This window comes from Balaenoptera musculus, chromosome 8, assembly GCF_009873245.2.
Source record: "Balaenoptera musculus isolate JJ_BM4_2016_0621 chromosome 8, mBalMus1.pri.v3, whole genome shotgun sequence".
Taxonomy (NCBI): domain Eukaryota; kingdom Metazoa; phylum Chordata; class Mammalia; order Artiodactyla; family Balaenopteridae; genus Balaenoptera; species Balaenoptera musculus.
Window position 1 is genome coordinate 110,011,900 of NC_045792.1, and position 11,597 is coordinate 110,023,496.

Consider the following 11,597-nt stretch of genomic DNA (forward strand, 5'->3'; position numbering starts at 1 on the left):
GAGACGGCGGGGCGCAGGCAGGCCAGGTGTCGGCTTCCGCAAAGGTGGTCTGGGGTGGAGACTCGCGCCCACCTTTCTCAGGTGGTAGGCGCCCGTGTCGGGTCGTCCCTGAGGCCAAGGCCCTGCGGGATTTAAAGGAAGCGCCTTGGGAAAGGACCCTCTGAAGACGAGGGAAATGCAGACCTGGACTCCTGGAGGGGAGTCCAGCGTGTCCGCGCCGGCGAGAGGCGCCGTCACCCGTTTTCACTTATCCGCCTTTACTTCGCGTCTACGCGCGTCAGGCGCGAGCCGGGCTCCGTCGTGGCCGCGGCGCAGTGCGCGGGACGGCCAACCGGACACAGCCACGGCACGTGGGGTCGGCGCCGTGCCTGGGGCGGGGGCGGCCCCCCAGGGGCCTGCCGAGGTCAAGGCTTGCAGTGGGGTGAGCTCCTGGGCAACAGCACGGAGCCGGCACGGGAGGGGGCCGAACGGCGCGGAAGGGGTAGGAATGGAAGGAGGTGCCGGCTGAGCAGAGGGGGAGGTTTGGCCTTACGTGTAATGCACCATTCTTTCTTATAAACAAGGAGAATGTGTTTATGCGTTACTTTGAAATTTTTTAAAATGTTAAATCATGTACTTCTGAGAGTCTCTAAAGGAGATACAATGTGCGTATTTATGCTTGGGGTGGGAGAGTCTTCAATTCAACCCCTTATGGCAACTTTTGGGTTGGATTTCCTGGGTACCGTTTGGGCCTCAGGGTGAGCTTCTGCAGGGCTGGGCTCCGGGCTTTGGGGAAGCTGGGTGGGCGGGTAGTCTGCAGGGCCTGCCGAAGTTGGGGGAAGCTGGAGATCAGGGAGCGCGGGACAAGGGCCCTCTGCGGAGCCCGGGGCGGGGCTGCGCACTACGTAAGTGAAAAACAAGACCCCCCCCGCACTGGGTAAAAAGATTGAGCTGGACTCGCTGCTCCGCGGGCTCAGACATCCCCGCCCAGCCGAGGCGCCCTGCGCCGCCTGGCCCTGGGCGCATGGCTGAGCCGCGCCCAAGGACCCCGCCGAACCTGCCAGGCGTCCTGGGAGCCGGGAGGAGGCCCTTCCGAAGCCACCTGCACCTGACCCTCGTCCCGGCAGCCCCTCCGCTTTTCCCCGGCCTCGGGTCCGGGGGAGTCTGCGGTGCTGACCCCGCGGGCTCCACCCTCCCTGAGGCTCAGCCCTCGGGCTGTCCCCTCCGCTCCGGAACCCCTACGGTGTGCTGCGCGGCACGGCGCAGGGACGGCCTAGGGGGGCGTGGGCGCAGCTGTGCGCGCCGTGAAGGTGCCCAGGGGCCCGGCGCTGGGCTCCAAGAGCGGCGCAGGGGCTCGAATCGGACATCGGCGACCCCGCCCCAGTCCACACCCGGCCGCGGACCCGCTTCGCCGCAGGGTCTCTATCTCCCCGCGAGTCCCGCCTGTTCCCGGGAGAGCCCGGGCAGTCTCCGGATAAGTTGTCTCCCGCAGACCCCATCCCCAGCGGAGCCAACCCCGCAGGCCGCAGCCCACGAGGCCCAGCCGGGCGGGAACCGCCCTCCGCGCAGCTCCCGGAAGCCCCGCCCGGCCGAGGCCTCTGACGGGCGGGCCTCTCGGCCAACCGGGGTGGGGCAGGGCGGGGCCCGGCGCGCGCGGCCAATGGCAGGCTGTGCCGGACTGACGGACGGGCGCGGGGCGGGGCGTGCGCGGCCCGGTCGGGTGTCCGCCGCCCGCAACCCGAACCGCACCCGCCGCGGACGGAGCCCATGCGCCGGGCGAGCCAAGTGCCCCGACCCCCGCCGCCGCCCCCGCCCCGGCCCCGGGGGCAGTCGTGCCAGTGAGCGGTGAGTGCGGCGGGGGCGGCGAGGGCCGGGCCGGGCCGGGCGGGGGGCCTGCTGTCCTCGCAGGGCGCGCGGGCGCGCGGGGGCGCAGGTGAGCCGCGGGCGGCGACGGGCGGGGCGCTGCGGCGGGGGTTGCGGGCGGCGGCTGGTCCGCTCTGCCTCACCCAGGCCAGCCCCTTCGGCTCCGTGTCCCGGGCCCTGTCTTCCGGGGCCCCGCAAGTGCGCTGGGTGTCCCCGAGCGGAGGCCCGCCCGTGACCATAGCGCTAGGCGGGGTCTCCCACCCGCCAGAGACGCAAGGATTCCTGCGAAGAGCTCGGGCACCGGGCGGCCATCACATACACCAGACGAATCTGAGGTTTAGGAAGTCACTGCCCACTGTCCCCACAAGGGCATCCCTTCTTTAAGCATCACAAATTGGGGGCACCCCAGCTAGAGGCCTTGGCCCCAGGCCGTTTTCCTTTCTCACCTGTCTCCTTATTTCCGCACCTCCTTTGGGTCTTTTCCTGTGATCAGCTTCTGCTTCCTGGAGCCCTGGCCCCCTGCCCGCCTCCTCACCTTCCTTATGCTCTCCAAAGTTCTTCTGGTAGTGGGGCCCAGTGGGTTTCCCTTTATTTTTCCCTTATGTGGATTTTTTGTTTGGAGCATAGCCCGAACCCGCCAAGGCAGGGGTACTTTCTGTCTGCTCGTCATCCTGTGCCTGGAGCAGTACCTGGCATGCAGTAGGTGCTCAGTGAATACTTGTCAAATGCACCAGCATGCCCGGGGGTGGGGGGGCCTGGAGCCGGTTGTCGGCTGCCACCAGCCTGTCCGGGCACGCTGCTGTGCCCGCCACTGTGGCAAGGCCTGTTCTCATGGGGGCGCTGGTAACCTCAGCCCACGGCGCTTCCAGTTCAGGCTTCTTGCCTACCCAGCAGCTTCTAATTCGGGTGCATGCTTGGGAGACGCTCTCAGCTGTCAGCCCTGCCTCTGGGGGGCCGGCTCCCTGCTTCTCTCACACAGTCATTAAATGCAGCTGGAGGCAGGAACCCCCGTCCCACCTCTGGGCTGGAGGTGCCACAGGTGAGTGGCTGGGCCACCATTCTGGCTGCCGCCCCTGTTACCTGGATGTCTGGGCCCAGAGGGCAGGCCGGGCCTGGGCAGGCTGGCCCAGGGAGCTCAGCGGGCCTGCCCTACGTGGTCTGGCCGTGCTGAGTGCCGCTTCCTCGGCAGGTGGGACAGGCGACCACTGCAGTGCCTTGTGCTGTGGTCCTTTGAGGAGCAATGACGGAGTATAAGCTCGTGGTGGTGGGCGCCGGAGGCGTGGGGAAGAGCGCCCTGACCATCCAGCTCATCCAGAACCACTTTGTGGATGAGTACGACCCCACCATAGAGGTGAGCTGGCCTGGCCCCTGTACACAGCCTGGCTTCTGACACGGGCTTGTCTTCTACCCGCTCTGCAGGAGGGGTCTCTTCGTCATAGGTCCTGGGGGGCACGAGAGGAGCGAGGGAGGGTCCCATCCCTGGAGAGCCGGCTGTCTCTAAGCAGTGTCCTCCCCAGGACTCCTACCGGAAGCAAGTGGTCATTGATGGGGAGACTTGCCTGCTGGACATCCTGGACACGGCGGGCCAGGAGGAGTACAGCGCCATGCGGGACCAGTACATGCGCACCGGGGAGGGCTTCCTTTGTGTGTTTGCCATCAACAACGCCAAGTCCTTCGAGGACATCCACCAGTACAGGTGAGCTGCCCGCCAGCCCTCAGGGGCCTCCTGCCCTCCCTCAGGGGCCACGGGCAGCCTGCCCACCGGCTCACGCCTTCCCTCTTGCAGGGAGCAGATCAAACGGGTGAAGGACTCGGACGATGTGCCCATGGTGCTGGTGGGGAACAAGTGTGACCTGGCCGCGCGCACCGTGGAGTCTCGGCAGGCCCAGGACCTCGCCCGCAGCTACGGCATCCCCTACATCGAGACCTCGGCCAAGACGCGCCAGGTGAGCGGGCCCCCTGCCCCCGCAGCCAGCCAGGGCCCCGCCCCGCCCCGCCCGGGAGCCGCACTCACTGCCCCCTCTCCCTTGACGCAGGGCAGCCGCTCTGGCTCTGGCTCCAGCTCCGGGACCCTCTGGGACCCTCCGGGACCCCCGTGACCCAGCAGCCCCTCTCGCTGTAAGTCTCCCCGGATGGCAGGGCAGCGAGGGAGGCCAGGGCCCGGGTCTGGGCCGACACAGCTCCCGGGGGAGGTGGAGGTCCCTGGAGAGAGCTGCCCTGAGCCAGACCGGAGCGGTGACCCTGGGGCCCCCACCCCTGTGCCCCCAGATTGCCCCACGGGTCCTGGTCGGCCCCAGCCCTCAGCGGGCCGTGGGGGAGCTGCTGAGGACAGGCCTCTCAACGAGGTGGCCCTGGGGCCAGAGGGGAGCAGGGTCCAGCTCCCCGTTTGCGGGGTGGGGTGGAGAAGGGGCTGGGGTTCTGCTCGAGGCCGAGGCAGTGGTCCCCGCCCTGAGCTGGCCTCCTCTTCCCAGGGCGTGGAGGATGCCTTCTACACGCTGGTGCGCGAGATCCGGCAGCACAAGGCGCGCAAGCTGAGCCCGCCTGACGAGGGTGGCCCGGGCTGCCTGAGCTGCAGGTGCCTGCTCTCCTGACAGCGGCGTGGGTGTGGGGTGTGGAGGTGCCGGATGAGACGCGGGCTAAGGATGCAGGGAAGGAAGGAAGTGCCGCCAGAGCCTGGCCCGCCCAGGTCGGTGGACAGAGTGACCGCAGGCCTCCCGGGACGCTTTGCACAGACTGTCATGAACTGACACCGGCGGCCCCCAGTTGTCACTCTTCTCCAGCCCTGTCCTGGCCCGCTGGGCACAGGCTGAGTCGCAGTAAATTATTTCATGTCTTGACCCTGGCATTTGGCTGAGGCCGGGAGGCTGCGGTGCGAGTGACCCCCCAGGAGGCATGCGGGAACCTCAGCTTCGCGCATCCGGCAGCTTCTCTGCCTCTGGGGGCCCCGGGTGCGTCCTCCGGAGACCTCTGGGTGCTGCGAGCACCGGCCCGTCTACCACTTAGCACATGAAACTTTATTCACCTTTAACCGGCAAGGGGGGAAACTGAGACCAAAGACTGTCCCTTCCCTGGTAGGGAGGCCTTCATAGGGAATGGCTGCGGGCCGGGGAGCTTCTTCGGACTCCGGGTGGGGTCGTATCTCCTGAGTTTTGGGGACCCTGGAAGGCAGGAACTGACTTTGGTGGAGGGCGGGACACAGCCTGCCGGGTCCCGCGGCGCCCTCTGCTCCGCCCCGTGGGGACCAGGTGGCTGCGTGGGGTCTGGCGTCTGGCTGGCCCTGCCATCCCCTCGTTGGAGGTGGCCTGTTGCTCCCAGGGCCACCTCAGGTCACCAAAGCGGCCTGTGGGGCCCATCCAGGCCCCAGGTGGCCACGTGCAGCCCTGAGAGGGCTCGCCTGGCCTCGGGCAGGACTCTGCACTGGCCAGGGCGGCCCCTTTAGTCATCATCCCAACTGTCGGGGTGCTCACAGCACCGCTGCCTTCCCGGGGCCCAAATTCAGACCAGGCCAGGCGCTTCTGGGTCAGGGCCTTGTGCCGTGTGAGGGGGTCCCGTCCTCAGGGAAGGCCAGCGTGAAGCAGCAGGGCGTGTCGCTGTCTTCCCAGGGCCTCGGGGTCACTGTGCTCACAGTCACCTTGTCCCCTGGAGGCCCCTGAGCGTCCAGCTTCCTTGTGGACGCAGAGGTTGGGGGTTGTGGGGACGTGCGGGGCTTGCTCTTGGGGCACTGCCCTGGGTCCATCGTGGCCGTGCTGGTCACTGCCCCAGGAGGGGTGCCGGCTGCAGTTGCCACAGGGCAGGAGGGGTGTCGTGGCCCTGGCGGTGCCGTCTTCAGCGGGCTGGGCAGAGCCAGTGGCTGGGACCTCAGTGGGGTTGCAGGGCCATGCCTATCGTGTGGCCCTGGGCGTGGCCCAGGCAGGTGTTGAAGGGGAGAGGACCCAGCATTCCGGCTCAAAGCCGATGTCTGGGGGCCACTTGCCTGTGGCCTCATGGTTCACTGAGAGGCTTGGGAGGGAATTCCATCACTGGCCGCAGCCGATCCTGAGGACTGTTCTGGGCTGGGGACAGGCAGGCCAGACTCGGAGCCTCCGGGGCCCCCAGCGGGAGGCCTGCGGCCGGGGCCCCCTCGTGCTGCTGCTCCTTGGCCTTCAGGTTGGCCGGGCCGGGCGAGGGGCCGGGCTGCTAGTGCTGGGCAGGTGGGCCAGGGAGCGCCAGCCCGTCTTCTCCGGGGAGCGTCTTGATGCTGGGAGGGGTAAGGAGAGGCCTGGGGGCTGGGGCAGGTCGCTCCAGGCCCAGGGGCCTCGTGGGGAACTCTTCAGGTTTTGCTGGAAATGAACAGACCAGGTCAGCTTCTCAACCAGGCCGTTCGGCTTGCGCAGGATGGGCCCGTGGGACCCTGCGTGGCTGCTCCGGCCCAGCGCTGAGAACAGCTCTCCAGGCTGCTGACCCCTGGCTGTCCTGACGCCCAGCCCTGGCCTGGTCGGCCGAGTGTTAGAGCAGAAGAGCAGATGGATGGGGCTGAGGAGGAAGGCCTGGGGCTCGCCCCACCGCTCACTGCCCCGGAGGGTGACTCCGGAGGAGACTGCTGCCGAGGGCACCTGGGGGAAGCAGGTCCCGCTTCACCCCGCACAGCTGAGCCATCGAGGCCTGCAGCTGCCTGAGCACCGCGTCGTCCTCCAGGGCCCAGGCCCGGGACAGCGTGTCCTGCAGGAACTCCTGCAGGCCTTCCGGGGCAGCTTCAGCAGGTGCTCTGGGGGTGCGGACGCCATCAGGCCAGCGGGGGCCCCACTGGGAAGACTCAGCCCCCCACCCTGGGGCACCTCCCGTGGGCGGCGGCTGTATTCTGCTGGGCACCACACCTGGGGGTCTGCCGTGCCCGGGAGAGCCGTGGGCAGGGCCACTGCCAAGGGCGCGCTCTGGAGGGCGACCTCTGGGCCCCCGTGCTGGCCGGCCTGCCTCCTCTGCGGCCTGCACTCCACGCTCGGGAGCCTTGCGGACGGTGTACACCATGGCCGTCAGCATGTGCTCGCTCTCCAGGATGTAGGCATCCCAGAGCTTCAGGGTGAGCGAAAAGGGGGTCTGTGGGGACAGCAGGCCCAGGAGGGGCAGCTTGAGCAGGGCACGGTGGTGGTCCCAGCACAGGGTAAGAACCCGCCACCGGCCTCCGGCCTCTGCAGTCCGCCTGGGCTGCATCAGACAAGCTCCTGCAGCTCCTCACCTGGCTGGGCTCGTCCCAGTGGGGTCGTGGCTCCTGGACTCAAGGTCCTGAGGGCCTGGCCAGCACGACCCCTAATCTGGGGGCAACAGAGCCTGTCCCACGCTCGGTGGGAACACCTCAGTGGAGCAGAACGCTGGCTTGCTCACCCCCGGGCTGACCCAGCCTTCTGAAGGGAGCCAAAGCAGAAACGGCTGGGACTTCGAGATGCCCTGCGCCCACCAGGAGGGCTCCGGGCTGCCCCCCGGACGCCCCTCGGGAGGGGCATGGCATGTCTGGGGGGTGGGGCTCAGCCTCCTGGGCAGCCTTACCTGGTGGATGAAGCCCTGCAGGAACCACTGGACGGTGTCAGTCCCCAGGGACATCTGCTCCTCGTCCCGATGGAGGGCACAGGGGCTCAGGGCCTGCGTGCTGGGCCGGAAACCTCCCTATTTCGGGACGCCGTGCAGCCGCCCCCAGGACCCAGGTGGCCCGAGCTCGCCGCTGATCCGCCCCAGGAGAAGGAGAGTGAAGCCTGCAGGAGGCCAAGCCCCCCCGGTGGCCGTGGGACAGGGCCTCTGTGGGGGGCGGGGGGCGACGCTTCTACTCACCAGGTGTCGCTGCAGCTGGGGGAGGCTCTGCCTAGAATGTGCTCTTCGTGGGCCTGGAGTCTCAGCCGTTCTGGGAACCCCCGGGATGAAGAAGCCCGAGGAGCCCCCAGACCCCCACAAGTCAGAGCCGTGTCCAGCGAGGGTTGAGTACTGCAGGTGCCCCCCGTGGTGACCCCAGCGTGCGGGGCCCTCCTGAGCCCTGGCTGGACACGCTCTTCCCAGGCAGGACAGCCTGTGAGGCCGGGGCCGCCGGGGCAGAGGCCCTGCTCCCGGAGGCCCAGCTCGGCTGGCGCCCTGGGCTGAGGGGTGGGCAGGCATCCGGCCCTGGCACTTGCCCTGGCCACAGCAGAGGGTGGGGGACCCAGTACAGAGGGGCAGGGAGTGCGGCCCACGGGGTGGGTGGCGGGGGTGTGCCTGGCCCTCTCCTAGGCTTGGCAGCCAGGCTGGGGGCACGGGAGGGGGTGTTGCTGCTGCCGGGGCTTCGTCTGGCCATGGGCTCGGAGGGCGCTGGGGGGTGGCAGGTGTGAGGCAGAAGGACCAGCAGGGAAGGGAGAGCTGCCCGGACGAGGCCGGGACTGAGGGCCGTGGCTCTAGGACCCAGAGGGCAGCACGGGGAGCCAGTGCCCTTCGCTGATGGGGAGATGGACTGGGCCCAGGTCCCCGCCAGCCCACAGCCAGGGGAGCTCTGCAGGGAGACCCCTGGCCCTGAGGCACTCCCAGCTGTCCCCGGCGGTCACCTACCATGCATGGCGTGTTTCTTGTCATCAGCTGGACCAGCGCCCAGAAGGCGTCCTCCTCAGGAACATCAGCAGGATGGCCATGACCTGGTTCATGCCCTGGCAGTAGCCACCTCTTGCAAGAGCCAGATGTGCATGGAGGACCCACCCGGAGGCCTCTTCTGCCCCCCTCCACACTACCACCTCAGCTCCTGGATGGGCTCCCGCCTGGCCGAGCCCACACTGCCCTGGAGGGGCCACCTGAGATGCCCTCTGGGCCGGAGAGCCCCTGAGCCAGCTCAGGCGCCAGCACCACAGCAGCCCCGTGCCTGAGGCTTTGGGCGCCGTCCTGGGTCCCCTTTCCCAGATGAGGCGAGGGGGGCGATGGGGCCCAGCACGGGCTGGAGGTCCTGCCGTGAGGGCAGGCTTGGGGGGCCTGACCTGGGAGAGCACAAGGCCAGGGGGCTGGCCCAAGACCCCACTGTGGGCAGCCCGTGGGGTCCTCTCAGCTGGTGGTCCTCGAGGGAGTGTTCTGGAAAGAGCCGGTGGAGCAGGAGCTGCCTCCCGGGGGCCCCACAAGAGCTTTGGTCCCTGGGAACCTTCATCCCTGCCAAGTTTCTGATTAATAGTACAGCATTTTCAGGATCAAAACTCAAGTTTCAGGGGTTAAGTCTACATGCAATGAAATATAAATATCCCAGGTATACAGTTTGACAAGTTTTTATTTTCTTTCTTTATTCAGTTTGCACACATGACAGTTCAGTCTCTGGGACGTACAGCCCCGTGGGTTTTCACACACGGGTGGGGCCGCCGCATCCGCGCTGCAGCTTAAGCCCCCACCCCATTAGCCCCGGCAGCCGCTGGTGCTTGCCCTCCCGGGGCTGTGCTTGTTCCAGAACGCCCTGTGAGAGGAATCATATGTGGGTCTGGAGTCCTTCACTTAGCAAAATATGTCTAAGGCTCATCCACGCTGCTGAGTGAATCAACAGCTTGTTCCTTTGTGTCCCTGAATCATAGTCCGTTTCATGGAATCCCACGGTTTATCCATTCCCTCGATGAAGATGATCTTGGTTGCTTCCAGTTTTTAACGATCACGAATAGAGCAGTGAATTTTTTTTTTTTAATTAATTTATTTATTTTTGCTGTGTTGGGTCTTCGTTGCTGTGCGAGGGCTTTCTCCAGTTGCGGCAAGTGGGGGCCACTCCTCATCGCGGTGCGCGGGCCCCTCACCATCGCGGCCCCTCCGGCTGCGGAGCACAGGCTCCAAATGCGCAGGCTCAGCAGTTGTGGCTCACGGGCCTAGTTGTAGAGCAGTGAATATTGCATGCAGGTTTTATGTGTGTTTAAGTTTTCAGTTCATTTGGGTAAATACCAAGGAGCATCATTGCTGATCACATGGTGAGTATATGTAGTTTTTTTTTTTTTTTGGCTGCATTGGGTCTTCACTGCTGCAGCACGTGGGCCCTAGAGCACGCAGGCTTCAGTAGTTGTGGCTCGCGGGCTCTAGAGCGCAGGCTCAGTAGTTGTGGCGCACGGGCTTAGTTGCTCCGCGGCATGTGGGATCTTCCGGGACCAGGGATGGAACCGGTGTCCCCTGCATTGGCAGGTGGATTCTTAACCACTGCGCCACCAGGGAAGTCCCAGTATGTGTACTTTTGTAAGAAACCGCCCAGCTGTCCCCCACAGTGGCTGCACCATTTGCATCCCCACCAGTGCTGGACGAGAGTTCCTGTTGCTCCACATCCTTGCCAGCACTTTGGTTCTTATTCTGCATGAGTCCTTTATTAGATATATGATTGGCAAATATCTTCTCCCACTCTGTAGCTTTTTCATTCTTTTAACAGTATCTGTTGCAGAATGAAAGTTTTACATTTAGATATAGTTCTTTCTCTCATAGGTGTCCTCTCTCTCATCTGACCGGCCTCTTTCCCAGTGTCCATGGCCTCACCCCATCCTGGCGTTCTGGTTTTCTAATGCCACAAGTGAGTTGCCCTGCAAACAAGCCAGAGGTTTAAGATGGAACCAGAAGTTGGGACACAGCCATGTTTACTCGTTTGTGTATCCAACAGGCTGTGTTCTCAGACAACAGTGGCTGGGCCTGAAGTCTAAGATATTTACCATCTGGCGCATTACAGGAAACCTCCCTGATTTTGTGCCCAGGCCTGCAGATGGGCAGGGGTGGTGGGACGGCGGGGCCCACCAGGCTTACCCTCACACCCTGGGCTCCTGTCTGCGTGAGGCCTGCAGCCTGGTGGCTGTGGGGCGATGGAAGTTCTGAGGGCCAGCGGCGGCTGACTCGCCCTGGGCCCGGCCTCGGAGGTCAGCAGAGACACAGCCACACTCTGGGCCAAGGCGGGCGTGGGGCCTCCCAGCTTCGGGCCCGTGGAGTCCCCCCGGTAGAGGCATCTCGTCGTGAGAGGAGTGTGGGAGGTCCAGGGTGACCACTCGGGCAGCACAGCCCACGCCTGCCTTGATGCTCCCAGCGCCATCTTGGCCAGACCCCTCTTCTCTCCGGGGTCAGGGCTCTGAAGAGCATCTCTTGGTCCAGAGTGAGCTTGATCTGTTGGCTATTCACGTGCGCCCCGAACCTGTCACGGCAGAACCTGCTCTCCTGCCCACCCACAAGGTCTCCCCGGCCGGCAGGGTCTTTGCCCCATACCCAGTTACCCAGATTGGAACAGGTTGTTCAGAAAGCAGTGAGGCGTTGGGAGACCCGATACTAGGGCTCCCATTAGGGCTGGATATTAGGAGATTACAGTAAATGCTTCAGGTGTAGCAACAGGGTCAAGGTCACGCATAAGAAAAGAATCCCTGTGTCGTCGTGTCCCGTCCCCCCCCACCCCCAAGATCCCGCTCGGCTTTGGGATCTTAGTTCCCCAACCAGGGATCAAACCCTGGTGCTCGGCAGTGAAAGTGCCGAGTCCTAACCACTGGACCGCCAGGGAGTTCCCAAGAATCCCTCTTTTTAATTAATTAATTTATTTATTTTTGGCTGTGTTGGGTCTTCGTTTCTGTGCGAGGGCTTTCTCTAGTTGCGGCGAGCGGGGGCCACTCTTCATCGCGGTGCGCGGGCCTCTCACTATCGCGGCCTCTCTTGTTGCGGAGCACAGGCTCCAGACGCCCAGGCTCAGTAGTTGTGGCTCACGGGCCTAGTTGCTCCGCGGCATGTGAGATCTTCCCAGACCAGGGCTCGAACCCGTGTCCCCTGCATTGGCAGGCAGATTCTCAACCACTGCGCCA

At 65.2% G+C, this 11,597-nt stretch overlaps 2 protein-coding genes across 8 annotated transcripts; one reads left to right on the forward strand and one right to left on the reverse strand.

The window, feature by feature from the left end:
- The first annotated feature begins 16 nt into the window (after positions 1–16).
- On the forward strand, positions 17–4,680 carry HRAS (HRas proto-oncogene, GTPase). 5 transcript variants are annotated; one of them, XM_036860548.1, is made up of 6 exons: positions 17–44; positions 3,032–3,193; positions 3,360–3,538; positions 3,629–3,788; positions 3,884–3,960; positions 4,314–4,680. In XM_036860548.1, exons 2-6 carry the CDS (start codon positions 3,083–3,085, stop codon positions 4,375–4,377), a joined length of 591 nt encoding a protein of 196 aa, XP_036716443.1. In that variant the 5' UTR covers positions 17–44; positions 3,032–3,082; the 3' UTR covers positions 4,378–4,680. The 5 variants fall into 5 exon arrangements, with proteins under 5 accessions (XP_036716443.1, XP_036716445.1, XP_036716444.1 ...); XM_036860550.1 differs by lacking the exon at positions 17–44 and adding an exon at positions 1,688–1,824 and having other exon boundaries at positions 3,879–3,960; XM_036860546.1 differs by lacking the exon at positions 17–44 and adding an exon at positions 1,691–1,824.
- A 161-nt stretch (positions 4,681–4,841) lies between these two features.
- On the reverse strand, positions 4,842–9,465 carry LOC118899208 (translation initiation factor IF-2-like). 3 transcript variants are annotated; one of them, XM_036860545.1, is made up of 2 exons: positions 6,696–9,465; positions 4,842–6,161 (listed from the first exon to the last, which is right to left on the reverse strand). In XM_036860545.1, the coding sequence occupies exons 1-2, from the start codon at positions 7,027–7,029 to the stop codon at positions 6,019–6,021; spliced, it is 477 nt and encodes a 158-aa protein (XP_036716440.1). In that variant the 5' UTR covers positions 7,030–9,465; the 3' UTR covers positions 4,842–6,018. The 3 variants fall into 2 exon arrangements, 2 of the variants coding, with proteins under 2 accessions (XP_036716439.1, XP_036716440.1); XM_036860544.1 differs by having other exon boundaries at positions 4,842–7,711; positions 8,383–9,465.
- Between the last annotated feature and the right edge of the window lie 2,132 nt (positions 9,466–11,597).